The sequence below is a fragment of the Schistocerca serialis genome, chromosome 1, assembly GCF_023864345.2.
Source record: "Schistocerca serialis cubense isolate TAMUIC-IGC-003099 chromosome 1, iqSchSeri2.2, whole genome shotgun sequence".
NCBI classification, from domain to species: domain Eukaryota; kingdom Metazoa; phylum Arthropoda; class Insecta; order Orthoptera; family Acrididae; genus Schistocerca; species Schistocerca serialis.
The window spans coordinates 461044672-461072204 of NC_064638.1; the positions used below are offsets into that span (position 1 = coordinate 461044672).

Genomic DNA, 27533 nt, shown 5'->3' on the forward strand with positions numbered 1-27533 from the left:
ATTTCTTTTTCTTCTCTTTATTACATCTAGTAACTGCCTTTTCTCTCCCACTCTTCTCAGTACCTCTTCATTTTTTACTCTGTCCATCCAACTTATTCCTTCCATCTTCCGCCATGTCCAGATCTCAAAAGCCTCCAGCCTTTGTCTGTCTTTTTTCCTCATAGTCCATGTTTCAGTGCCATATAGAAGAACACTCCATACAAGACATTTTATGAGTCTCTTTCTGAGTTCTCTGTCCATACCGCTGCAGAAGATTCTCCTTTTCTTATAAAACGCCTCTTTTGCCATTGCTATCCTTGTTTTAATTTCTGTGGTGCACTTCCAGTCGGTGTCTATCCTGCTTCCAAGATACTTAAAATTTTGCACCTGTTCTAGTGTTTCTCCATTCAGCACAATTTTTATTTCCTTATTTCCTCCTATTGCCAATACTTTTGTTTTATTTGTGTTAATTTTCATTCCATATTTTTTTCCATTAGTTGCAATGGTGTCCACCAAATCCTGTAATTCTTTTTCCCCTGTGGCTAGAAGGACCATGTCATCAGCAAATCTCAAGCACCCTACTCTTCTTCCTCCAATTTCTACTCCTTTGTCATCTACTGAGCATTGGTCAATCATATTTTCCAAGTACAGGTTGAAAAGAGTAGGTAATAAACAGCATCCTTGTCTTACTCCTTTCCCTAGTCTGATCCAGTGTGTACTTTCTCCTCTCACTTTAACTGAAACTTTTTGATTAAGGTACAATGAGTTTATAAGTCTTCTGGTTTTCCAGTCCACTCTCTTTTCCCTCATAATAGTCGCCAGCTTGTCCCAAACCACATTGTCAAATGCCTTTTCTAAATCGATGAAGCACATATATAGGTCTCTTCCTTTTTCAATAAACCTTTCTCCCAAGATTCGTAGGAGCCCTATTGCATCTCTGGTGCCCGTATTCCGTCTAAAGCCAAACTGCTCCTCGCCGAGATTCTCCTCTATTACTTTTTCAAGTCTTTTATTAATTATTCTTAACATCACTTTGGCTGCATGTGAAATGAGGCTGATTGTCCTGTGCTCGCTGCATTTCTTGGTTCCTTGTTTTTTCGGCAATGGAATCATTACTGTTGTCAAAAAGTCCTCAGGCCATTCACCACTGTCATATATTTTATTACATAACCTCAATATTTCTCTTATTCCATTGTGGTTCAAGCATTTTAGTATTTCTCCCGGTATTGTATCTGTACCTACTGCTTTGCCATTTTTCATTGCATCAATGGCAGACTTTACTTCTTCCATTATGATGGTCGGTCCTTTCTCTTCATCACTTACACTGTTGTGTGGTTCAAGTTCCTGTGGTTCAAGTTCCAGAGTTTCTGGTTTGCTATTTGTGTCATATAGCTCTTTTATATATTCTTGTATCTACCAGTAGTGAAATTTTACTTTGCCTGTAGCAAATGCTAGTGTAGCTTAGCTGCGTAAATGACAGTGTCATTTATTACACTCAAAAAATAAATAACTAGTTTTGCTAACAACTGTTTTTCTTTCAAGTGAAGATTACTTCAAGGGTTAATTTGAAACATATATGTTTTCTTCTGTTCCAAAAACTATAATTGACAAATCTGTACATAGTCATTATCTGTAATATTTATAACAATGTAAAAGTCTTTAAAAAGTGTTGAAATGTTGAAACAATGTGGATTCATGTTATTATTTTATTTATTACTGTATGACAGAATGTACATCATTATGAAGTCAGATCTGAATTAACAGTTCTTGAATTATGGTCATAGTTCCAGAGATGCTACAGCATTTTGCCTTGATACATATTGGTCCTAACATCCCTAGGGCATACTCTTGTAATGTAATGGTTTAATAAACAGATCTTTGTTTAAATGTGGTATAATATTATAAAACAGTCAAGCATTGGTAATAGATGATTACTTTTCCCAGGCTCAGTTTGCAAATTCCATTCATATTGTTAAGTACCCCAATGTTCAGTCTCAATAATGGCAGAGGACATACTGTAGATAGGCAGTATATTAGAAGAAAAGCTAATTTTGTGTCATATGGCCAATTATTTTTACATGATAACTGTGTGAGACTGGGATAAGTGTGCATTATTATATTGTAATTTCAATAATGTTCTTTTTGTTCTGATGCACTGTTCATGTGCTGGAAGAAGCAAGATGATTGCTGCATCTGGCTTATAACAACAATATACAGGAAGTCAAGCGGTCAGAACTTGTGAGTGGGATTCCAGGGAAGACATTAAATGACAAAACTGGAAATTTGGTCAAAGAAAGAGAATATATTTTTGTGTGTGGAATACAAGGGGCACATCTAGGAAGGAAGTTACCAGGTTTAGGCCAGTCTCGGAGGATGAACAACTAAGTAACTGGGTAGCAGAAGGGGAAGTGGTTCATGTTATGATGGTGGCTGGTCATGGGTGCAGAGCCTCCGGCTCTGTCTCCCAAGAAAGACATCTGTTCTGCTCGAGGTCTGAACCACGAGAGATCTGTATCTACAGAGCGCTCGAGAGTCCACACACATTACTTGCATCCTATGGACGCTATTGGCTAAAACTGATGGCATGGATTCGTAAGTAATTTCAGCAGAGGGCTGAGGGCTCTCTTGTCAGCAGCTTTAACTGGACAGAACCACCTCGGTTCTGAAAGGCAGGCAACTTGTGCTACAGAGGCACAGTGGAAGGTGCTATGGGAAAAAACTTGTAAAGGTTTGACTTGGGCCTTTGAAATAATATTTTGTAAACCAATTCACAATTTCAATAAAATGTAGAATGCAGTTAGCAAGTTGAAGAAATGATGTATCTTGAATCACGTGAAACTTGTATCTGCAATAACCTATGTTAAAATACAAAGTACAAAGCCTTTTCTTAAACCAACAAAATAGTGGAATGAATTTAAATACCTTATATCACCTCACAGAGTAACAGTCCTACAAAACATGACACGCTATTATAATGTCACAATTTAATATGAACATTTTTATTAGTGAAATGACAGTCTGACACTGTGCGATATATGTAGGAATCCAAGACAGTATAATCTTGCAGAGAGTACAAACAAGACTATCCTCTCTTATTTATATATAATTTTTTGTTATTAGGAATGATATATATTCCGGCACTGTTCTTCACACCATTGTTCTTGTTGAGATTATCTTGGAACTACTAAACCTCTATAGATATATTACATTGTATCAGAAGAAATAAAAGAGTTCATCTCAACTGAATAATAGGTGAGACTCGAAATTAATTATTATTCTACAATTACATTCTCATAAGTTCTCATAAATATCTAGAGAATTCCAGATATCTATGTTGAGGTGCATTCGGAAAGACGCTGTAGACATAGTGAATGAACCTGTGATCACACGGCGAATCTTTACAGCCTCAAGAATGTGCAATTAAATAGCATTGACAGTGCTATACCAAGATTTCGTCACTGAACATATTATGCAAATTATGAGTTTAGTTAACAGCATGTCACTTGAAAGCCAACAGTACAAATCAAATTCTTGTTAAAATAATATTCCAGCACAACATAAAACACCACAACAAATAAAATAACAATTGTTGACCCTGACAGGCAACACAAGAAAACAATGATTCTATATATGTAGAGATTATAAATTCTATGCTATACGAGACGTGTCTAATAAATGAGAGAGAGGTGAGGAAAAGTTCAGTGAAATCTAGTCATCAAACACAATTTATGTATAAAGACATCTAGACCCATTCATGTATCATTGGTATAGAGTGACACATTCGTTGCAATTCTCAATACTGAAGACCTCAATGTTGTTTTTCCTGGTTTTTATGGTCATCCATGCTCAAATGAGGATGCAAGCGTACTCTTTTCCAGTGTTGAGAACTGTAATGAAACATAGTTAACATTACACATGAACTACAAAACGAGACACACTATGGCATACTTAGGAGTATACAGTAAGAGGAGGGAGTGAGAGAGAGAGAGAGAGAGAGAGAGAGAGAGAGAGAGACAGTGAAATATAATACCTAAGTCAAAATAACTTAGTAGTGGCAACTGGAAAAATTGTAGCATAAACTAGCTAGAGCAGCTGATGAGCTATCACTGCCTCAATTTGGATACATTATTGGAAAAGGCCATTGCAGCCAAATAATAGTGAAAATTGCAGAAAAGCAAAAGAAAAGATATGCTTGTTCATTTAAAAACAATTTTGAATTTCTTCATGGGATAGTAGTCCTTATGCATATTTTTCATGTAAATAAATTTGTCATAGCTGAGGCAAATGAAAATTAACAAGGTTGAAATGTACCCAAGTTGTGGTCTGGACAGTTAAGAACTTTCCAGTCACTACACAGTCATGACTTATACTCATTAACAGTAGAAAACACATTCTCATTTGAATGTGTATCAAATTCCCAGAATCACAAAATCAAATCATCAGCATGTATCACCTCATTACATCACAATTATTAAAAAAAAAAAAAAAAAATAAGGCGAAAGTACTTGAGGGAACAGATCTTTAGTAAATCATTAATATCCATTATCTTATGTAAGAACATTGCCCGTTATCTCATCATAACCATCATACCTCTCTATGTCCCTTTTGCAGGAAACACATGAAAAATTACTAATTCTCATTATCTAATGAGGTAAAGTGTAAAAATACATCAGGAATTTTAAGATCTCATCACAATGCACTGTATATTTGCATGAGATCTAGTACTCACGATAACACACAGACTTAATATTTTCTCAGTAGCGTCACTCAGCCACAGTGTTCTATAAACCACTTACAATAACTATTAAACTAATCTCTATGACTAAAATTAAAACAAGAAAACTGAAGGACAAGACTACAGACAGCACTTGTTGGATTATCAGTTGCTAATGAGGATCAGTTACAAACTTATATTTTTCTCTAAAATGACAAAGTTCAAGAAAAATATTGGTCTTGTCAACTGCTCTTAGAGTTTACAGTTCTCAGAGTATTCGGGGTCCATCATTGGCATAACATAAGCTTTTAAAACAAAGTTATAGGCAAAGTGAAACACACAGGCAAAACTTTAGAAAAGGTAAATAAAATGTGTTCCACCATGACAAAAAACTAACAGTATCGATGTCCTGTTTGTAAAACTTTGCACAAAGGAAGGAAGAGACTGTACTGAGTTTATAATCAGTTCATAACACAGGAAAAGATTCGCAACTAGACTGTGGTTCTGTGTGACAAAAGCACATGTACTGTTTGTAAAAAAGTAGTTCCGACTGACAGGAGAAGATCTGAGGCTTGCACGGCGGGGAAGAAGAAACGCTTGAGGGGTAGGAGGGGAAGAGCACTGCAGGGCACGGGTGTGATGGGTGCAAAAGACAACAGGTGAGGGGATAGGGGATGAAGGAGTGTAGATGCAGTAATGGCGCAGAAGAGGGGAAATCAATGACGAATCTAAAAAGAGCTTGAAGTAAGCTTACGTATTTTAAAGCACAACTGGTGATATGTTCCAACGGAATGACGCTAAATGCGCGTAAAAACAGAGGAAGACAGTACTGTCTGACAGCAAGTTAAACACCAATAACAACCAGTATAGAGCAGTGCCAAACTTGTCTGTAGTCTGCAGTTTAAACTACTCCAAAATCATTGATTTAGCTGGAAACTCACTGCATGGTAAAATGAATCTTGATTAACAGTTCTGCTGTGACCTCTTGGGGCAGCAGCATAAATCAGTCCACTTAACATCACTAAGTCATCTTCTCTCACAAATTAACAACATAATTAGTATTCATTGTATCCTCCTCAGCTTCTTCAACAAAACATTATCTCTACAACAGAAACAACATCACTTAGAACAACTGACACAAGAATTCTTGCCTGCACATAATTACCTTCAACCACTTGAACAACAGGACCTCTTGCCTGCTCACAAATAATCTCAGTAAAACAACCACATACATTTCTTTATATCAACAAAACTTCACTGCCCTCTGGGGGATAACAGCCAGAAGTCATCATATCCTCTCTTGTCAGCTTAATAGGTATACAACGCATCTATTCTTTTTCATCATTATTATTATTATTGTTATTACAATAGATCACTTAATACAGCATTGATTCTCACACTGAGTTAACCAGTCGAGCAACTACTGCTTACAAAAAACAGAAAAAGAATCGAAGATTGGGAAAAACAATGTAGAGAGACGAGAAAGAAGAGAGAGGGAAGGCAGAAAAAATTCAGTCCTTTCATTCCGCAGTCTGGTGTGTCACACAGCATCCGATTGGTTTCGACAACACAAGTGCTAATTGTGTAGTTACGACTCTGTATGTGCTTGGTAGTAGTAGCAGCAGCAGCAGCTTTATTCATCCATAGATCTCTTTTTACAAGAGGCTTGCATGCCGCAGCGATACAGATAGCCGTACAGTAGGTGCAACCACAACGGAGGGGTATCTGTTGAGAGGCCAGACGAACGTGTGGTTCCTGAAGAGGAGCAGCAGCCTTTTCAGTAGTTGCAGGGGCAACAGTCTGGATGACCGACTGATCTGGCCTTGTAACACTAACCAAAACGGCCTTGCTGTGCTGGTACTGTGAGCGGGTGAAAGCAAGGGGAAACTACAGCTGTAATTTTTCCCGAGGGCATGCAGCTTTACTGTATGGTTAAATGATGATGGTGTCCTCTTGGATAAAATATTCCGTAGGTAAAATAGTCCCCCATTCAGATCTCCGGGTGGGGACTACTCAAGAGGATGTCATTATCAGGAGAAAGAAAACTGGCATTCAACGGATCGGAGCGTGGAATGTCATATCCCTTAATGAGGCAGGTAGGTTTGAAAATGTAAAAAGAGAAATGGCTAGGTTAAAGTTAGATATAGTGGGAATTAGTGAAGTTCGGTGGCAGGAGGAACAAGACTTCTGGTCAGGTGACTACAGGGTTATAAACACAAAATCAAATAGGGGTAATGCAGGAGTAGGTTTAATAATGAATAGGAAAATAGGAATGCGGGTAAGCTACTACAAACAGCATAGTGAACCCATTATTGTGGCCGAGATAGATACGAAGTCTACGCCTACCACAGTAGTACAAGTTTATATGCCAACTAGCTCTGCAGATGATGAAGAAATGGAAGAAATGTATGATGAAATAAAAGAAATTATTCAGATAGTAAGGGAGACGAAAATTTAATAGTCATGGATGACTGGAATTCGTCAGTAGGAAAAGGGAGAGAAGGAAACGTAGTAGGTGAATATGGATTGGGGCTAAGAAATGAAAGAGGAAGCCGTCTGATAGAATTTTGCACAGAGCACAACTTAATCATAGCTAACACTTGGTTCAAGAATCATAAAAGAAGGTTGTTACATGGAAGAAGCCTGGAGATCCTGACAGGTTTCAGATAGATTATATAATGGTAAGACAGAGATTTAGGAACCAGGTTTTAAATTGTAAGACATTTCCAGGGGCAGATGTGGACTCTGACCACAATCTGTTGGTTATGAACTGTAGATTGAAACTGAAGAAACTGCAAAAAGGTGGGAATTTAAGGAGATGGGACCTGGATAAACTGAGTAAACCAGAGGTTGTACAGAGTTTCAGGGAGAGCATAAGGGAACAATTGACAAGGAGGGGGGAATGAAATACAGTAGAAGAAGAATGGGCAGCTTTGTGGGATGAAGTAGTGAAGGCAGCAGAGGATCAAATAGGTAAAAAGATGAGGGCTAGTAGAAATCCTTGGGTAACAGAAGAAATATTGAATTTAATTGATGAAAGGAGAAAATATAAAAATGCAGTAAGTGAAGCAGGCAAGAACGAATACAAACGTCTCAAAAATGAGATAAACAGGAAGTGAAAAATGGCTAAGCATGGATGGCTAGAGGATAAATGTAAGGATGTAGAGACTTATCTCACTAGGGGTAAGATAGATACTGCCTACAGCAAAATTAAAGAGACCTTTGGAGAAAAGAGAACCACTTGTATAAATATCAAGAGCTCAGATGGAAAACCAGTTCTAAGCAAAGAAGGGAAAGCAGAAAGGTGGAAGGAGTATATAGAAGGTCTATACAAGGGCGATGTACTTGAGGGCAATATTATGGAAATGGAAGAGGATGTAGATGAAGATGAAATGGGAGATACAATACCGCGTGAAGAGTTTGACAGAGCACTGAAAGACCTGAGTCGAAACAAGGCCACGGGAGTAGACAACATTCCATTAGAACTACTGACAGCCTTGGGAGAGCCAGTCCTGACCAAACTCTACCATCTGGTGAGCAAGATGTATGAGACAGGCGAAATATCCTCAGACTTCAAGAAGAATATAATAATTCCAATCCCAAAGAAAGCAGGTGTTGACAGATGTGAAAATTACCGAACTATCAGTTTAATAAGTCACGGCTGCAAAATACTAATGCGAATTCTTTACAGACGAATGGAAAAACTAGTAGAAGCTGACCTCGGGGAAGATAAGTTGAGCTTTTGACAATGTTGCCTGGAATACTCTCTTTCAAATTCTGAAGGTGGCAGGGGTAAAGTACTGGGAGCGAAAAGCTCTTTACAATTTGTACAGAAACCAAATGGCAGTTATAAGAGTCGAGGGACATCAAAGGGAAGCAGTCGTTGGGAATGGAGTGAGACAGGGTTGTAGCCTCTCCCCGATGTTATTCAATATCTATTTTGGGCAAGCAGTAAAGGAAACAAAAGAAAAATTTGGAGTAGGTATTAAAATCAATGGAGAAGAAATAAAAACTTTGAGGTACGCCGATGACATTGTAATTCTGTCAGAGACAGCAAAGGACTTGGAAGAGCAGTTGAACGGAATGGAGAGTGTACTGAAAGGAGGGTATAAGATGAACATCAACAAAAGCAAAACAAGGATAATGGAATGTAGTCGAATTAAGTCGGGTGATGCTGAAGGAATTAGATTAGGAAATGAGATACTTACAGTAGTAAAGGAGTTTTGCTATTTGGGGAGCAAAATAACTGATGATGGTCGAAGTAGAGAGGATATAAAATGTAGACCGACAATGGCAAGGAAAGCATTTCTGAAGAAGAGAAATTTGTTAACATCGAGTATAGATTTAAGTGTCAGGAAGTCGTTTCTGAAAGTATTTGTATGGAGTGTAGCCATGTATGGGTGTGAAACAATGGCGATAAGTAGTTTGGACAAGAAGAGAATAGAAGCTTTCGAAATGTGGTGCTACAGAAGAATGCTTAATATTAGATGGGTAGATTACATAACTAATGAGGAAGTACTGAATAGGATTGGGGAGAAGAGAAGTTTGTGGCACAACTTGACTAGAAGAAGGGATCGGTTCGTAGGACAAGTTCTGAGACATGGAGGGATCACCAATTTAGTATTGGAGGGCAGTGTGGAGGGTAAAAATCGTAGAGGGAGACCAAGAGATGAATACACTAAGCAGATTCAGAAGGATGTAGGTTGCAGAAGGTACTGGGAGATGAAGAAGCTTGCACAGGATAGAGTAGCATGGAGGGCTGCATCAAATCAGTCTCAGGACTGAAGACCACAACAACAACAACAATATAAACTATGGACAGTTCCAGGATCATCAGAATCCAATGGTTAGTCAGTTTTCTTACATGGTCTAGATGCTGATTTTGCATCTTTGCTTGGCCTTGCAATAAAAACACAATTCCATCAAGGTACAAGGATTTATTGCACCAACGATTTTGGAAATCTTTCAGATTTAGTATGGGTGCACAGGGGGTTACAAAGCCCTTAAGGTGCTCACATATGTGGAGCAAGGAGCAGAAACTTACTTTCATCAGAGGACACAGAAATGATGTTTACAGGAAAAAGGAAAGAAAGTAGAGTGGATCAAGACACAAAAACAAAATAAAATTTCATGAACGGCTGGGAGACTGTGTTGTCAAACACATTTTACAAGCTGCAGATACCTGGAGATTAATTGAAAGCTCTCAAGGATATACCTTAAGAAACTTCTCGTCACAACAACTAAGCATGACATACTTCAACAACAGAGTTTAAAACAAGTATAAGAAATCCACTACAGTACATAGGTTCTCTGGAAGTATGTTTTAAAATTAAACAGGCATTAACTACCCAGCCAACATACTTCTGAAGTGCTTCTCTAGGTACATGTTACACCTTCATCATACCTCCCAATAACTATACTCACAAAAGTCTAAAATTCGAACCCTTCTTGTAATTAAAGACACATCCATTCAAAAGGCAATAACTGTAAAATATACTAAATTTATACTTAAATCACTCTCTACATTCTTTTTGGAACAAATGGCTGCAGTGCCTCAGTACATGTAAACACTTACAGTACAGTCATCACATCGCAATGCTCAGAATGCGGCGACAATGACGGAGTGGTGGCTGAGGGCCGTACATATCTGGTACCCACATAGCAGAGGCATGGGCAGCGTGGTGGCTGGTTGCGTGGTGCCAAAAGTATGTGCCCCGGGCATTTAGGTCAGGACCCTGATGCAGGTGGCAGCAGGAGATTGACTGGTGGTGAGTGTGGGGTGGCACATAGCTAGTTGGCAGCAACAGCAGATATCTTGACCTGTGGATGGTGGCGAGGCTTCATGGCCTGTCACATTGCATGCAGTGAACGGGCAGCATCAGTGGGTGACACAGGTGGTGGGCGGTGACAGCAGCAGTATAGCCATGAGTAACGCACCCGAGCTCTCAGTTCCCATGCACGCTATTGGCTAAAACTGATGGCATGGATTCACAAGTAATTTCAACAGAGGCCTGAGGGGCTCTCTTGTCAGCAGTGTTAACTGGACAGAGCTGCTTCGATTCTGAAAGGCAGGCAGCTTGTGTCACATAGACACAGCAAAGTTTCTGTGGACGAAAACTTGTAAAGATTTGACTTGGGCCTTTGAAATAAAATGTTTTAAACCAATCCCTTAAATTATTCCTTGACTTACTGCCACTCTGCACATGCCGTTCAGTGTATGTTTTCCCATGTTTACCAATACTTTCTGCCTCTTTTAATTAGTTTACCTCTGAAAGGAGCTGCACTTCACTCAGTATGTTCTTACATGGCAATGAATATGTTACAGCAGAAAGCCTGGCTCATATATTAGATAATAGATGTATGCAATATAACTAAAATACATTGATAGTTCATGTTTGTTGTTTTGTTTTTGCAGGTAGTAAAGAAAAAACCCAAACCAGAAGAAGAAAATAGCAAGTTGTTCAAAGGGGAACCAGAACCACCTCCACTGTATGTTAACTTATTTCCTCTGGTCAACTATAACAAAAAAAACCTTCTTTTTAGAATAAAAATTTTGTTTTGCTTGGTGCATTCTCAACTGTTTCAGTGAGATAAACTTCTGTAATAGAATGGATCGCAGATCAAAGATTAAAAGCATTACAGTTTTAGAAGGGATAGACAACAGCAGATCTCATATTTTTTGTGTAAGAATGGTCATACAGAATCATCAAGAAAAAGGAAAATACTTTATCCTCATTTTCTTATTTGTGATGGGGTACAGACATATGAAATCCGAGAATAGATCTGTGCCATATGCCACAATTAATCATGTGAAAAAGCTATATGAACACTACAAGAATAGTATTGAAAGAGATTATGGGTATTTGGAATGGTTTGAGTTGCAGGACGTACAGTATACTTCTACTAATTTCATTCATCATTATAATGGTAAAGTAATTAAGATAATCAAGAGATCTGCTAATAACAGTGAGGTTAATACATTTTGCCTTAACAACTGCAGTTGTAATATAGGATGAAAATGAAGCTGAGTTAAACTGAACTCAAATGCAAGCTATTTGCTCTCAAAATAATCAATTCCAAAATAGTAGTTTCCCTGTTAGTTGGTGAACATCTGTATTAATATCAATTTGAAACATGGAACAAGTATATCAGTTCTGTTATCTTGACAGTATAGTAACTGCAGTTTACTGACCATCTGCAGTGTAGAAAATATGAGAACCACCTCCCTGTAAACCCTTTATGTGTTAATTTTAATTGCTTTACAAACTAATGAGTATTTTTAAGCACAAAATAATAGGTATCACAATTATCGTTTACAAATATTGGTTAAAGCCAAGGAATTAAACATAAGCTCTAGAGATGCAGTTCCCCTACTCAACTTTTATTTGAATTGGACTCTTTCAAATTAGTACCCAAACGAATTTAACCAACAATATATCATCAAGATTTGATGCTGTATCCTGTTGTGTTACTGATTGCCCATTGCCTTATGGAATTACTATTTTTATGGTGTTTTTGAGCAAACTCTAAATCTGGCCATTGATTTGTTTTGTAGAGCTGTGTCAGATAGCACGTATACAAATGGGGGTTCTGCAAGAGCTCTTTTGTGTGGTGCCCAGTGTTGACGTAAAAAGTTGGCTTCTAGTCTGTTACAAACAAAACTACTTTTAAAGCAAAATTTTGCATGCCCTTTCAATAGAGTGCTCCTAAATTAGTCTAATGCTACATTCATTTTACCAGTTAGTATTAACAGCTTCAGTAAAACATGAAGAATAACAAGTACTACACCAGCAATAAGACTGCTGTTGCCCATGTTGAATGCTACCACCATTCAGCTGCACTTCTCAGTTGCTGCTAGAATATGGGTTAACTGTCCCTGTTGATAAACATTGATAATGCAAATGTCACACTAGACTTATTTTTGAGACCGTTCTATCAAATGGGCATGTAAAATTCTGCTTTAAAAGTAATTTTGTTTGCAGCATAAACAAATAGAAGCTTTATGTCAACACTGGACATCACATGAAGACATGATGCGCTGTATTTGTGTGGTCTCTCTCCAGCTACACATTGCAAAAATGAAATTGCAAATATCTACGAAAACACCAGAGAACATGTGCCTGGCAGCTCTAATGAGGGACACCTTGTGTGTGTGTGTGGGTGGGAGGAGGGGGGGGGGGGGGGGGGGGAGTGTGCGGGCACACTGCAGCAAATGAATCATTCAACATTATAACTAACAAAAAGCAAATTTTACAGCAATACAAAAAGAATTGTTTGCTTATCTGGCTGGGCTTCCTTGATGTAGGCACTATATGTCTGTTAAAATCCAATTTTGCATATTTTTGTAACAGTTGATATATACGGGTGCTTACAATAAGCTTGAAAAATAACACTATTTCCTGTATGAATAACTTTGCATCATTGCAGTTCCAATGTTGTATTGCTGAAACACACTGGTTTTTCTGTGTTACTCATTGAAGAAATAGGAGCTTCATTTTGTTTGGCAAAAGTTTATCATACAAGGTAGGAAAACCTGAAATTTTAAATGGGAGCAGATTCCTTTTCCCTGTAATTGTCAGCTCTTTGTATTGCTTTGATAAATCCACAGTTCCAGAATGTTATATTTTTTTCTTCCCCATAGTGTAGTAGAGTCATCAGAACAAATTTGTAGCCAGATGTACTCTGTACTTCCGAATAAACCTCTGTTGAACCCTTGGTCTAATGTGCTAAGATCCCTGATATCCTCTGGTTCCATCCTTGCAGACAAGGTATCCATTGTCCTTGGTGTTTGCAATATTGGAATCCAATCTCCTACTGATATAAATGAAAGGATTTTATTCCTCTCTACAGTGACAAAATTTCTATCTCACATTTGGGGACTATGCCCTGTTGTAAGAAATTTCTGGTCTACGGCAGTGAAATGTTTATCGATGATCAGATTTTGGAAAAGGAAATTATCCACTAGTTGTTCTGTGTAAAACAGTCAAACTAAGTTATAAGATTCCAAACCTCACTATCATTGAGCTGATAAATGTGTAAGATTGTACTTCAGAGTGTACAGAGATATCTCTGCTGACCCTCAACTGGCAGGGCTTTCATGCCAAAAATATATGAAAACACTGTTACTACCAGTATTATGTATTGCCATGTTATAGTAAGCATATTGTCATTAATAAAATATGGAAAAATTATTCCACTGTGGACAGAAAAGTATTTGCTGAAGATTACCATGCAAAGGCACAATTTTACCCATTGTTTAGCTTATTCCAGTGTCAGCAGCAAGCATTTTGTATGCTGCATCAGCCCAAGCGTGATGAAGTTCACGTTCTTTTTTGGCAGAATCTGTCCTAAACATCTGAATATATAGTTTGTCCCAGTATGAACATACAGCTGACCTCACCACACAAAATTTCAATAAAACTCACTCTGTACATATTTTGTTCATATTTAGTTCAGGGTACTTTTGGAAGAGGGCATACATTTTGTGCATGCACAGAACTGAACTTTAATAACAACCAACTACAGGTGGTCAGAACACACATCAAACTTGCTTGTTACTTGCGACCATAGCAGTTCCCCAGGATTTGGGTTACTAGTAACTCATGGCTCAAGTACAAGAGGCATGCTCATAGCGGAAGGAAAATAGATGAAATGTGACAATGAATAGTGTGTAATGGAAACAGCACATATTAAATGTACTCATTTAAAGAGAACATTATTTCATTGTCATAATATTTTGATCTTTCCATTGTCTTCCCCTCTTGCTTACATACATCTGTATGTCTGCTACAGTACATTATTTCATTGTCATAATATTTTGATCTTTCCATTGTCTTCCCCTCGTGCTTACAAACATCTGTTTGTCTGCTACAGTCTTATTCAATTTATGAAGTTATTTCATGACTGATCACTGAATATTCTTAAAGACGTGATGTGGAAATAATGTGTCATATCCTCTCTTGGGCACTAAATGTACTCTAAAAGACTTCAAGAATGACTTCAGTCATTTGTTCTTTTGAGTATAGCTCCCCACCATGTTTGCTTACCACTTCAAAATAATGGCACAAATTTTTCAGAACTAGAGGACAGAAAAAAACAAAGGTGGTAACAATATGCTGATTATTCCCGTAGTGGTTCTAAGTTGACACTTGGTGGGCAGTTACATCAGTAAGTAAGAAATAACATTTAAATTTTCTGAGAAAATCAAAGTAAGCCTTTTCTAAACCCAGTATCAAAATCTCTTTTATGTTCCAGTTTCCATTTTACCTTTTCATTTAAAGTGACTTTTGGCATTATCCCTGAATATTTGTAATAAAGTTTTTAGCTTTACATGAAACTGAGATGACTTAAGGATGATGAACCAGAGAACTGTATCAGCATTGTAGCATGTGAATGTTGAGAAACTTCGAGATATGAAAATAACCTTAGGCTCCGTCATTCCAGGTGTTAGTAAGGGTGCACAAGGGAAATTAAATGGTAGCATATTTTGAATAAAATTAAACAACTAGTAGTTTGAAATTATCCCAGCTGGAACAATCCTTGCTTGTTGTGAGCGTTCAGAAGAATACATCGCATCTGTTAACTTCCATAGAATGTCCATGATTGTAGCACTGAGATGCTTCTTTATTGTGATAGCACTGTGACAAACGCCACTCTAGTGTCAAAGATTCTTATGAGCACAGTGGGATCTCACAGGCTCGTTGTGCCAGGTACCTATCACTGGCTCCTGTCACATTCCATTTCATGGCAACGAGTATGCGACATTGCACAATGAGCTTGTGAGTTAGTCTGAAGGCTGAGATGAGATGACTGGCTCTACAAATTAACATTTTTATTCCTGGAGCACTGATTTTCTTGCTTTGGAAATGGTTCAGTGCGTGTGTAAGGCCTGTGTGAATACTTTGCTCTTCTATCTTCAAGGGACAAATTCTCCTTAATTTGCAGATCAAAATTTGTGACTCTATGAAGTGTAATATTAAAAATATTATAAATTGTCTTTTGCCAAATGTGTACCTTACCTATTTTGTATTAGAAAGCCGAAGTCTTGTCTGCTGTCATAGTCAAGTGGGTCAAATCTCCGAAAGAGCTTCACATTATCATTTCTTGATAAATTTCATCATGAAAACTAACAGTGGCAAGCTCTTTTCATAGAAAAGAATGAAATTCCAATTCTAATATTTTGAACGTTTTTCACAAAATCTGCAATATTTAAGCTTACATTGGAATGAAACTCATAAGAAGACCCTGAATTATGTTCAAAATTTCCAGTTCCAGTTAGGTGTTAAATTACTATATTAGAACATTGCAAATATTCAGCACACACAACTTTTTGGCTGCACAAATTACGAGAAACTTTATTATGCCTTTTACAAAATAAACCAATTGCAACGCGTGCTCATGCTGAATGAAAGCACTAGAACTATCACCAATTTCAAATTCTTGTAGTAAGGAGATAAGATTATAATTTTAACTTAAAAAATGTCTAATCAGATTTCATATTCCAATAATTTTTGATGTGGTACTAACTGCTCATGCATTATCTGTCTTTCAGAGACACCACTCCATAACAAATTGCGATAAAGAAATACTTTTATTATTTCTCTGAGAGAACATATAAGCACTTTGATTTATACTGTAAGACTTTTTTTTGTATCACTGGCGCTTGAATGATTTTGGTTAACCTCTTTATCATTTTAATCTTTGCCACATTAGAAGAAATATTTTGACATTAAAATTGCATTTGTGGTAAGAAATATAAGATTTTTTTTCTATTTTCTAAAACTGGACACAGAATGCTGAACCATTTTATGTATTTATTTATTTATTTATTTATTTATTTATTTATAATATTAATGGCCTTCAAATTTAGTGGCCAGCTCAATGTCAAGTGATGGCTTTGGCATCAGACAACATCTGTGGTCCATGTTCTCTGCTGTTATCCCAGTTATCTCAAGTGGTGTAATAGGTGTGGTACATGATATTACAATCTCCTTAATATACATTACAAAATACAAATTATGTGATAAAAATACCTGGTGAGATCTGTAGACCGAGGGGATATCTCACTCTCACCTGGCACTGACCTTTAGTTTTCAAGGAGAAGATTTGTTGACTTTAGGGACTGTGATGAGGGGAACACACTGATTCCATAGATATTCATCACTGTCTGTGGTGGACCTTTCCAGGTTTCTCTGTGGCCACTAAATTTTCTTCATGAGATGAGCATTGGGTTATCAGTATGCATCAAACAAATAAGTGTGATCTCAGATAAAGCCCCAAGGATGTCTGCACGGGCTGCGAATAAAATACCAGTATCTGGTATGTTTCTTGGACCACAGGCATAGAACTTAGAAAATATTTTACATTCTTCAGAAATTAAGAGGTTATCTTGCATAAGTCAGAAAATGCTGCATGATTGGAGAGAAGCAAATAACTGACATTATAAATGAAATGTTCTAATTTTAATGAAAGTGTTACCGTGTGTGTTCCAGAAGAACAATATCAACTGTAAATTGCAAGGAACTAACAAAAAGATAGTTGATCTAAGCCATATTACAATTGTAATAAACAAAAATTATGTTTGCTTTACTACTACTATTAATAATAATAATAATAATAGTAATAAGTTATTATGTAGGTGATTGCATATGTCTATGGGCTAGGAATTATATTGCATGACACTGAAAACAAATTTTCTTGATCATTTCTTGTGCACCCAGTGTTGTGTAGCAATGTTTCACTTTGCACAGTTGGTTGCTACCGACTTACTTATACCAATACTTTTTACCCCAAAGGAATGCATACCAGTTATTCCTAAAGGGCTTTATGGCTGATGCTTCTCACATCCCTTTGGAAAATCGTGAGAAAGAAGCTCCTCGGTATTGGCAGATGCTCCCAGCAGCTGACAAGGAAAAACATCGAAAGAAGCTCAATGATATCAAGCAGAAATACATAAAAGATTATGAAAAATTTCTTAAGGTAATAATCCATGTTCTCTTTAACAGTATGCGACCACAGAAATTATTGTATAATATTGCCTCAGGATGCTCTGCGTGAATGTGGTTATAATTTTCTGTTATGAATTAAAGACTGTATGCTATAAAGATAATCTAATATATAATTAGACTAAAGTTTGAAGTTAAAGAAGAAAGGGGGGAAATATTTTTAACTGTATATCTTAAAAGGAATCAATCAGTCTTCAGGAACAATTAGAAGGATACAACATTGACACATCAGTAAAATAACCTCTGTAGCATTGATTTAAGAATGTTCTCTATTATATGGTATTATTTGTGATACTTTCTCACAAACTACAGGCTTTAAGGATCAATAAAGAGCAAATGAACTCTTGTGTCATCCTATAATTCAGCTTGTTAATGGCCGAAATGTATGGTATGGAGTTTCTGTACAAGAAGTGCACATTACCTCTCTATAATTCAAAACGTCATTGACAGTTTGAAAATGTTTCTGTTCAGAATTGTTGAGGCTCTGGTGGTCATTTGCTGACATATTACCTGTTGGCTTTCATCTCAGTTTCTTCAGCTGATGTTTATTGATGTTTCTGACATTTCACCAGCACAAGTGGCTGGTTTTGTCAGAGGTTCCCCCCATTGCTGATGGCGGACTTGGCATCAAGCAATACATCATATTTCTGTTGTTTATAGTCATCATCATTCATAAAGGCTAGAGTGATTTTTTAAAGATTTTTAATTATTTAAAAAGTAGCTCTTGTGTATTGGGGGTTCATTTTCATCAAGTTTCTGAATACCTATTAAGTCTCCGTGTGCCTACAAACAGTTTTCAATTTCTTACTATAATCTCTCTTCCAGTAGTGAACAAATGGAGCATCCGTAACATCAGGACAGGCAGTATTAATCTACCTTCAAGCTGCTTTTATTTAATAAATTAAAAAAGACTGATTCTTTAAGATGTCTTACCTTCAGATCCTTCAATTTTGAAAACCATCCAAGCTTCCCATCAAATGTAAATGCCAACAAACTTGAGGCTTTAAATTGAGAATAATATCCTACAGCTGTAACTGTAATTCAGATTAAACAGAATTAAAAACAGAATGAACCAACACAGTTTTGCTCGTAACTGGTAACTTATGAATACCTCTGACAGCTCCTGCAGTGTGACTTATCCCTGTATTGGAAGACACTACACCCTATCTGTACAACAGATTACTTAGTTAATACAGAACTCGTGAAAAGACTGAAAAAAAGTAAACATGAAACTTACAGATTTAATAGACCATCATTGTTTAGTGACAAACACTTGTAATTTTTTTTTTTTAAATTACATGTATTGATTATTTTGTGTGATGCTGCTCAAATGATGACTCGATGTATGAATTTGGATTTTCTGACCAAGTCATTTTATTGTCTCTATTGTTTGCTTCTTATTACTTCACACTACGTAGTTTTGTTTGTGTTGTTACATTTTTCACAAGAGTTTTTTTCCTCAACTTGCATGACAATTTTTGGTATAGAACTTTATTTCCTCTCAAAAATAATGAAAAAAAAAGAGAGCCCAAAAATGTTTGTAGTCTTGTATTGTAACACACAATTATCTGATGTTTTTTGAATTTGCAGTACAAAGTGACATTTTAAGATGTAGCAACTTCTTATATTTCCTAAAATACACACTGAACAGCAGTTTACATCATATACATTAATGTTGACAGAAGTTAATAATTTGTGAAGGATAATGTCCTTTAAGACTCGGTTTTTCGGCACACTCTTTGTCCCTCTGTGTGAAGTTTGTCATCACTCTCTCCAACATGTTTTGGCATGTAACACAAGTGTCTCTCTCAGTATCATCCTTTAACTGAAGCACAGTACGTGGCTTATTGATATACACTTTGTTCTTGAGGAAACCTCAGAGTGGGGCAACCAGTCAACAACTCTTCTGTTGGATATCACTTTCCATGGAAACAAATTCCTTACTTTGGCCGTACACATATTCAAACTTGGAGCTGTTACAGCATCTTACTGAAACCAAACATTTCTAAGATTTATACCAAGGTGATGAAGTTCCATAACCAGAAATTCATGCAACATAGTCAAAAACCACTCAGACTTGCAGTGATGGCTCTCCCATTTTCTTCATAGAAATAATGCACTATGACACCAGATTTCCCTAATCTAGCCCACACTGTAACTTGTGTCGCAGTGCAGTGGGTGCTGGTGCAGTTGATGAGGGTTGTTCCAGAACCAATAACGGCAGTTTTGTTTGATACCTCTACCATGTAGGAAAAAATGAGCTTCATCTTATGTTAAAATCACAATCACACATTCTTCGACTCAATATAAAACAGGTCTCACGAAAGTTCTCAACCCATAGCGGAATGGTATTGCAGGCTGGAGCTGCATCATTACATGGAATGTAATAATAATTCATATTATTGAGGAAAAAGACCTTTTTTTCACAAAGCACCTGGCATCCAGTGCAATTTGGTCTATCAGTTACTCATATGATTTTGAACGCATCCCTGTTGGTTTTTGAACAAATTCTAAGTTGATTTCTGAATGAATCATAAGTTGATTTTTGAATGCGTTCATAGTGTACATGATGTCTCTACCAGGGGAATCCCCGTCGCATCTAGAATTAACTTTCCTGCAGACAAAAGGGGACGGGTCTATACGGGTTGAGTGGAATAAAGTCAAACGGGTGAATGCCAATCGCTTTTTATGCGGTTGACTGGGTTTGTAAATTATCAGCATTGTTATAATTACTAGCGAATTCCATAGATTCAGACTACCAGAGTGGAAATAAATGACTAACAGGAATAACAGGCAACAAAGATTACGTATTGTCTTCTCCGTGTATCCAAGAAAGTTAAATTTTGACAGAAAATCTTTGGCCAGACCACTACACTACTAAGGGCCAGTTATACAGTCCCCAGCTAGCAGCCGCTAAAGTTCTATTCTGGGAGTACCGCGGAAAACGCATTGTACGAACACGTTATAACGCCTAACTGGAGAATAAATGCGGGATAACTAAAGCGGTGATTGTGGCAGGGTTAGTGAAGTTAACCAGAGAATAAGTTTTGACACTAGCAGGAATAGTTACAGAATTAGTGATGACAAGATTGTTTGTTAGAATGAGGAAGGAGAAGAAATGGACTCACACAAATTACGAAAGAATATGATGATTCCAAATCTATATAAAAATTTTGTACTCCTACTTTTCGATCTCAAGCTTCAGAATCTAGAGAATATGAGTGAAATGTGGAACTATTTCCTAACATAAAACTTTTTGCTCTTAGCAGGCCTAATATCATTTGATATTGTTACTTCGTGAATTATATTCCGCCGTGTTATAAAAATGACCATTTGTGTCAAAACAGTCTCGTTTATTTGATGTGTGTAACAATTGATCCAATATTAGGCAGGCCTCTTTCATTTTATCTAGCAGACAGTGACAAAATACACGTAACCAGATCGAGAAACCACACCAGTCTTGGGTACAGTTTGTATTAACAGCTTTTGTAGTAGTAGACAACGACATTTCATTTTTTCATGTAGCAAAACGTTGACAAACTTCGATGAGGTAATAGAGTCTTTCCCAGAAAAGAAAGTACGCCACATAAAGTGGTGGCAAGATTACATAGGAAAAAAGCTAGGACTTACGAATTGAAGAAATATGTACTGTCTTGCTTGTCTCTTGTCTTTACTCGTTTTATGTATCCTATATTTAATTTTATGTCACACATAACAGCAAGTTACTAGCTAATTGGCAGTAAAGACTGCAGATTTCTGAAGAGTTCTTATTTTGCCGGTTACAAATAATCCCATCCAGTATTAATTGCGAGATTCTTTTTAAGAGGGGCAGGCTGTCAAACCGGCCAACTGGGAGCAGGAGAGGCACCACAGGACATTTCAATTTCCACTGTCCTGAATATAGTTCGATGGCTCCTTTACAAAATATGGCACGTTTCAGTTCCACAGAGCGAAATACAGAGACGTGCGATAGAAGAATGCTGTGTGAAGAGGCGCAGCACTGCACTTTGGCACACTTGAGACCAAATAACATGTCTTACGTTCCCTCTCCAGAAAGATGTGCGCTACAAAATTAAGGTATTTTTGAAAAGTTGATTTTTTAAATTTTTGGCGTCCTACCTCAAACGCTCGAGGGTGGGGTAGCACCATTGTCTAATATTACCCCAGTTCGGAAATATCGTAGATGCAGACCTGATGCACACAGCAGTCTGAGTTGTAGTGAGGAGGTGGGTGGCCTCCACGTGACCCGTGTTTACGTTAAGTGATTTTGCTGTTTCCTCTTCGTTTATTGCTCTCACGTCAAACGAAAACAAAACGGATTTCTGTGGCCGGGAGCTATCAAGTGAATTAAAATACATTCACATAATTACGGAAGGCTGAAATGCCAGCCGAAGTGGCCCAGCGGTTCTAGGCGCTTCAGTCTGGAACCGCGCGACCACTACAGTTGCAGGTTCAAAACCTGCTTCGGGCATGGATGTGTGTGATGTCCTTAGGTTAGTTAGGTTTCAGTAGTTCTAAGTTCTAGGGGACTGATGACCACAGAAGTTAAGTCCCATAGTACTCAGAGCCATTTGAACCATTTTTGTAGGCTGAAATGTTATTAATTTCAGATTTTATTTTGTTGCCACCTTTCTGACAGTCAGGTGTTAATCGCCTTGCAGAACAATGAAGTTATTGTTGTTAAATGAAGTTATTGTTTGTTAAAGAAATTTGACTTTTATTAATCTTTTCTGCTGAGGCAGTCAATTTATTTGAAACAAAGTGTTTAATTCCGCTCTATTGGCTAGTTTTAACTGTTCGCTGCATTTCAAGTGCACGTTTTCATCTTCTAGCACGTATGGCATTATGCTATAGTAAAGAACCAAACATGAAATAATACAGTACTGGTACTCCAAGAAAATGTACATCTGAATCTGGACGTACGAACGTGCACTTTAAGCCGAATTATGCATTTTAGTATGGCTCACAAAATTCTCATGGTCCTGGAGTATCCTCTAATGTCTTGTTTTTTTTTTTTTTTTTTTTTTTTTTTTTTTTTTTTTTTTTTTTTTTTTTTTATGACACAATATGAGATCTTTTAATGTTTTGCACGTACGGGCTTCTTGCATCATCGTAGGTGCGCAAGCGCGGCAACACCTGTTGTCTGGTGCTCTCTGGCAACTGCTGAAACGAATCTATTTCTAACAGGTCGCGGGAAAATATTCCGAATGGTTGTTTGAAAAGCGTTACTTTCAAACAGAATTTCCTTTTACGCAAGATGAATGTCTGATGAATTTCTTAAATCGCAGAGCGTTTGACTGTCATTCAAAAATCAAATCCTTGAGGACGACCGTTTAGAATATTTTCGAGCTCAGAAGATCAGACATTTATGTCGTTGTTAAAAATTTTACTGACACATTTGTGTGATGTATCTTAAAGTGTAACATGCGCAAAAAAGATCAATATTATGTGTGAAAGCTTAACTTCTCTTGCAGCTTATTAATCTTAGATACCAATATTATACGTAAAAGCTTTTCTTTTTTTGTAGCAACACTATATATATTAATTTAAACCATTACCTTTTCCTATTTGTGTGTTCGCGCCACTTAACAGTGATGTTGCTGTTGGCTGACTACATCACGTATCATATGCTCTGAATATCCTCTGTCATTGGCTGGCGAGATCTCTTGACATGAGCTACGACTGGTTTACAAAAGCGCATCGCAGTCTCTATTTCAATCCTTTGGAAACTAACATGCGGTGTTTGGTGGAATTCGAATTTATACTTTCGTGCAATACGAAAACATGCAGTGTACATTTTGCTGCACATCAGACATTTTTCCAAAACGTGGTTTTTCCTCTGAGTTTCGCTTTCTTAAGTGCCGGGAAATTCTAAAATTCTACGCCGGTGTATAAAACCACAACCATTTAAAGGATTGATAAGTTTTACAATTCCGAGGAAAAGTATACTGTTACTTACCATGGAAAAAGTGTATTTTCATCTGGGAGAAAGTGTATTTTTAACCGGGAAATCCGGGAATTTTTTTTCCTCGTCCACGTATACACCCTGGTTTATTGACAAAGGCTGTGGCCAGTGCTATATGTGAGTATCTTTTAATCTTGCCTGTCTGCAACGTAATGTGCCTTCTTTACTGTAAGTAGCAATCTATCTTCTCCTACATTGTTGTTTTCCACAGTCATCATAAATAGATTTATTTGCTCTCACTTCCCATGAAAAGTCAGAGAAATTCATCAATCAGCATAGTAATTTTGTACAGTGTTACTAAACTTCATATCTGTACAGACACATATATCCTCCAAAGACCTTAAGCTCAGTAATAAGTGAATAAAACTTCATAAACACAAAACGAGCGAAAATATATCAAATGTCCATCCTACAGCTGCGATACTGATAGCAGCAGAGATGAATTTTCACAGGTAAAGCATTTGTCAGCATATGCTGTTTTGCAAGCTGCATCTAGTGCAGAACAGAGGGTAACATACTTACCACACATGGAAGGGTAAACCTCATCTGTAGTTCATCAGGTACATATTAGCCTAGTCAGTGATGACAAAAAAAGTCGAGTAATTGCAAATTTTTGTGCAGTGTAAGGCAGAGTGTTACGAACAATATACTAAAATTTCTCACCGGTGGGACATGAGCATGGCTGTGGAGGGGCATTTAAAGGTCACTTTTTTATGTTTTTCTGTAATAACTTGAAAACGTTGGCTTCTGGCAAAAATGTTTCCCAGTACAAAATTGAACTACATTAAATTTCCTAAAAAAAATTTATTATTATTGAGTTGGTGCATAAGTTTGTAGCATTTTCCACAAGTTAGATAAACACAACATATATACATAAGAAACTTCAGTCATCAATAATACATTCTCCTTCACTATTTGCAACAGTCTGCCAATGGTGGCATGACTGTTCGATTCTGCAACTGGAAAAATCACGTGATTTTGAGGTGAAGGAGATGAAGAACTCTTCAAGCCATGTTTGGAGTGCATTTTCATCAAGAAAGGAAGTTCCTTGAAGGTAATTCAATATAGAACAGAAAAGGCGAAAATCTGGTGGGGCAAAATCAGATGAATAAGGAGGGTGCAGAATGAGTTCCCAACCCAACTCCTGCATCATGTTTTTTGTCAGTTTAGAGGAATATGGGCTGGTGTTGTTGTGGAGTAGCATAATTTCACACAGTCTTCTGATTATTGTCCATGGATTGCATCTTCAGGATGCCTCAGTTGTTGACAATAAATGTCGGCAGTGATGGTTATACCTCAGGGAAGGAATTCACAGTACGCCACACCATCAGTGTTCCATCGGATGCATATCTTTTGTGGATACATGCAGATCTGTGTACTGGGAGTTGCTGCTTTGTTTGGACTAAACCATTCCTTTCTTTTCCTTATGTTAACATTAAGGCACCATTTATTGAGACCAGTAATGATACAGGATATGAATGGTCAGTGTTGTTGATGAGTCAGTTGATGACGAGCAAGCAGAGATGCACATATTGGCCACCCACTGAGTTTTGTGATTTTGACTTAGAGCACGAGTACTCATACAGTCAATTTTTGAATCTTCCCCATTGCATGCAGATGTTGCACGATGTTGGAATGATCAATAGTTCATCATGTTTGCCAGTTCTTGAGTACACTGGCGTAGATCATTGTGGATTAGTGTGTTCAAATGATCTTCGTCAAATCCCAAAAGTCTTCCTGAACGTGGAGAGTCACTAATGTCAAAATGATCCTCATTATCTAGCGTCCACAGCTCCACTTACTATCTCCATATGACAAAATGACAGTATGTAAACTCAAATAGTAACAATAAACTATAAATAAATGACAGTCTATAAATAAATCCATGGTAGCCGGAATATCAACTCAACTTTCAAAACAAAAACATTACAAACTTATGCACCACAGTAATAAAAGTAGTGTTTTAATGGTATAAAATTAATGTTTACTATTACGTGGAATGAGTCGAGAACAAATATTAAATTGTGTACCACATCTAAGTGCAGGGTATTAGGAGAGGTATGTATGAGAGGTCAGAAAAGGGGAGGGAGTGGGTGGGGGCGAGGTGTTGGAAAACAGACAAGTAAGGGAAGTCAGGTTGCCAGAATGTTGTCATTCATTACTCTCCTTTGTAGATGTGCGAACTGGAGAAGGAGCGGGTGAGACCTCACTCACTCTATTTCGTACTATGTCACAAAAAGCAACTACAGGGATTTCACAAAGCTATACTGACTCTTTCTCAACTCCCCTTATGAAATAGTGGTGGACAGACACTCTAGAGGGGGGGGGGGGGGGGGTATTTTCCACAAAGTGTGTTAGAGGGTTTATATATTCCATGCAGTGTGTTGAATAAATATATGAGTTACTAAAAATAATGGGGAAATTGAGTCTTTGTCATCCTGTACGGCAATTGGAGTGTTCTTTCGTGAAAGTCATCTACCATCATGAGTGCTGCTTGCTTTTCAGTTTAAAAAAGGACTAACCTCCCCAACATTTCCTGTGCACAACTCCATCTAAGTAGACACTTAACTGAGCTCGTGTTTATATAGCAGAGTTATTTTTGGTTTATTATGTGAGTACTTATTTGCAGTTGTTAAGTGAGCATTTATGTAAAATACATTCCAATTAACAGTGGGTGACAAGTTCTTGTAGCGGTTCACCTCCATTATTTATTTCATTTGTTATCCTCGGTGCCGACATACTGCATTGCTGTGCTGGCTGAAAAATGGGGTTTGTAATTCCGACAGTAACTACTGTAAATAATGTAGCCGACAGGTGCACAGTTGCGTTTCACAGTACTTTAATTTCACTGTTCACGACCCCTCAGTAACATACAGTTATTTGGCCATTGCACTACTGTTTATCTTTCGATACGCCTCATTAATAGGTTGCAGGCGAACATCCACATACTGCTACAATAGTTTCCTGATGTACATCTACGAGGAGTAAAAACCTAACCACAAAGTTCACAGTTCTTGAATAATAAACAGGCAGATATGGAAACAGACAATGTCATTGTTTTTACACATACGGCCTATTGGTGTAACACTTATTTCACTGTTAAGTCGATGTATTGTTGTTGTTCTAACCAAAACAGGTTTCTCGTCTGAAACTCGACCGTGGAATGACTGTCTCATGACCAAAAATCAGGCCCTTACGTATCATCACAATAATAGGTACCGAAATTTCACATTTTTTGATGTTTAATTTACAGAAATTACAATTAAAACTTAACTCATTTGATTAACTAAATACATCGAAAAATTGGTTCTTTTTAACAGTTTCTTCTACTGCACGAGTTAGGTCGAATTATTTGTCTAAATCATGAAATTAACATACACAGTTACGCAAACAATACTTTTGACGAAACTGTTAATTACTTTGGAATTGCCGGCCGGAGTGGCCGAGCGGTTCTAGACGCTACAGTCTGGAACCGCGCAACCACTATGGTCGCAGGTTCGAATCCTGCCTCGGACATGGATGTGTGTGATGTCCTTAGGTTAGTTAGGTTTAAGTAGTTCTAAGTTCTAGGGGACTGATGACTTGAGAAGTTATAGTGCTCAGAGCCATTTGAACCATTTTTATTTTGGGATTAATTAAGGGCTGGCTTTGCTAACATGTTTTCGAATAGAGCCAGATAGATCCTTTAAGATTACTGTTAGTTGTTCCTCCAAATGTTTATAATTAGTACAGGATTTATATTTGTTTGTAAGTCAACAATAGAATTTAAGTTATGAAACAATTATTGATTTTGCCCTATAATAAAAGATACTAACTAGGAATAGTCAAAATAAATTAGAAAAACAATTACATACATAAAACTAATCACGAA

General features: G+C 37.3%; 1 protein-coding gene across 10 annotated transcripts in view; it reads left to right on the forward strand.

The window, feature by feature from the left end:
- The window catches only part of LOC126473268 (nucleolar transcription factor 1-A-like), a 216924-nt gene that overhangs the window by 171259 nt on the left and 18132 nt on the right, over positions 1 to 27533 (forward strand). For all 10 annotated transcript variants that reach the window (XM_050100231.1, XM_050100256.1, XM_050100272.1 and 7 more), the window contains 2 exons: positions 11109 to 11182; positions 17488 to 17671. In XM_050100231.1, the coding sequence (XP_049956188.1) occupies positions 11109 to 11182; positions 17488 to 17671 (258 nt within the window). The remainder of the gene's footprint in view (positions 1 to 11108; positions 11183 to 17487; positions 17672 to 27533) is intronic.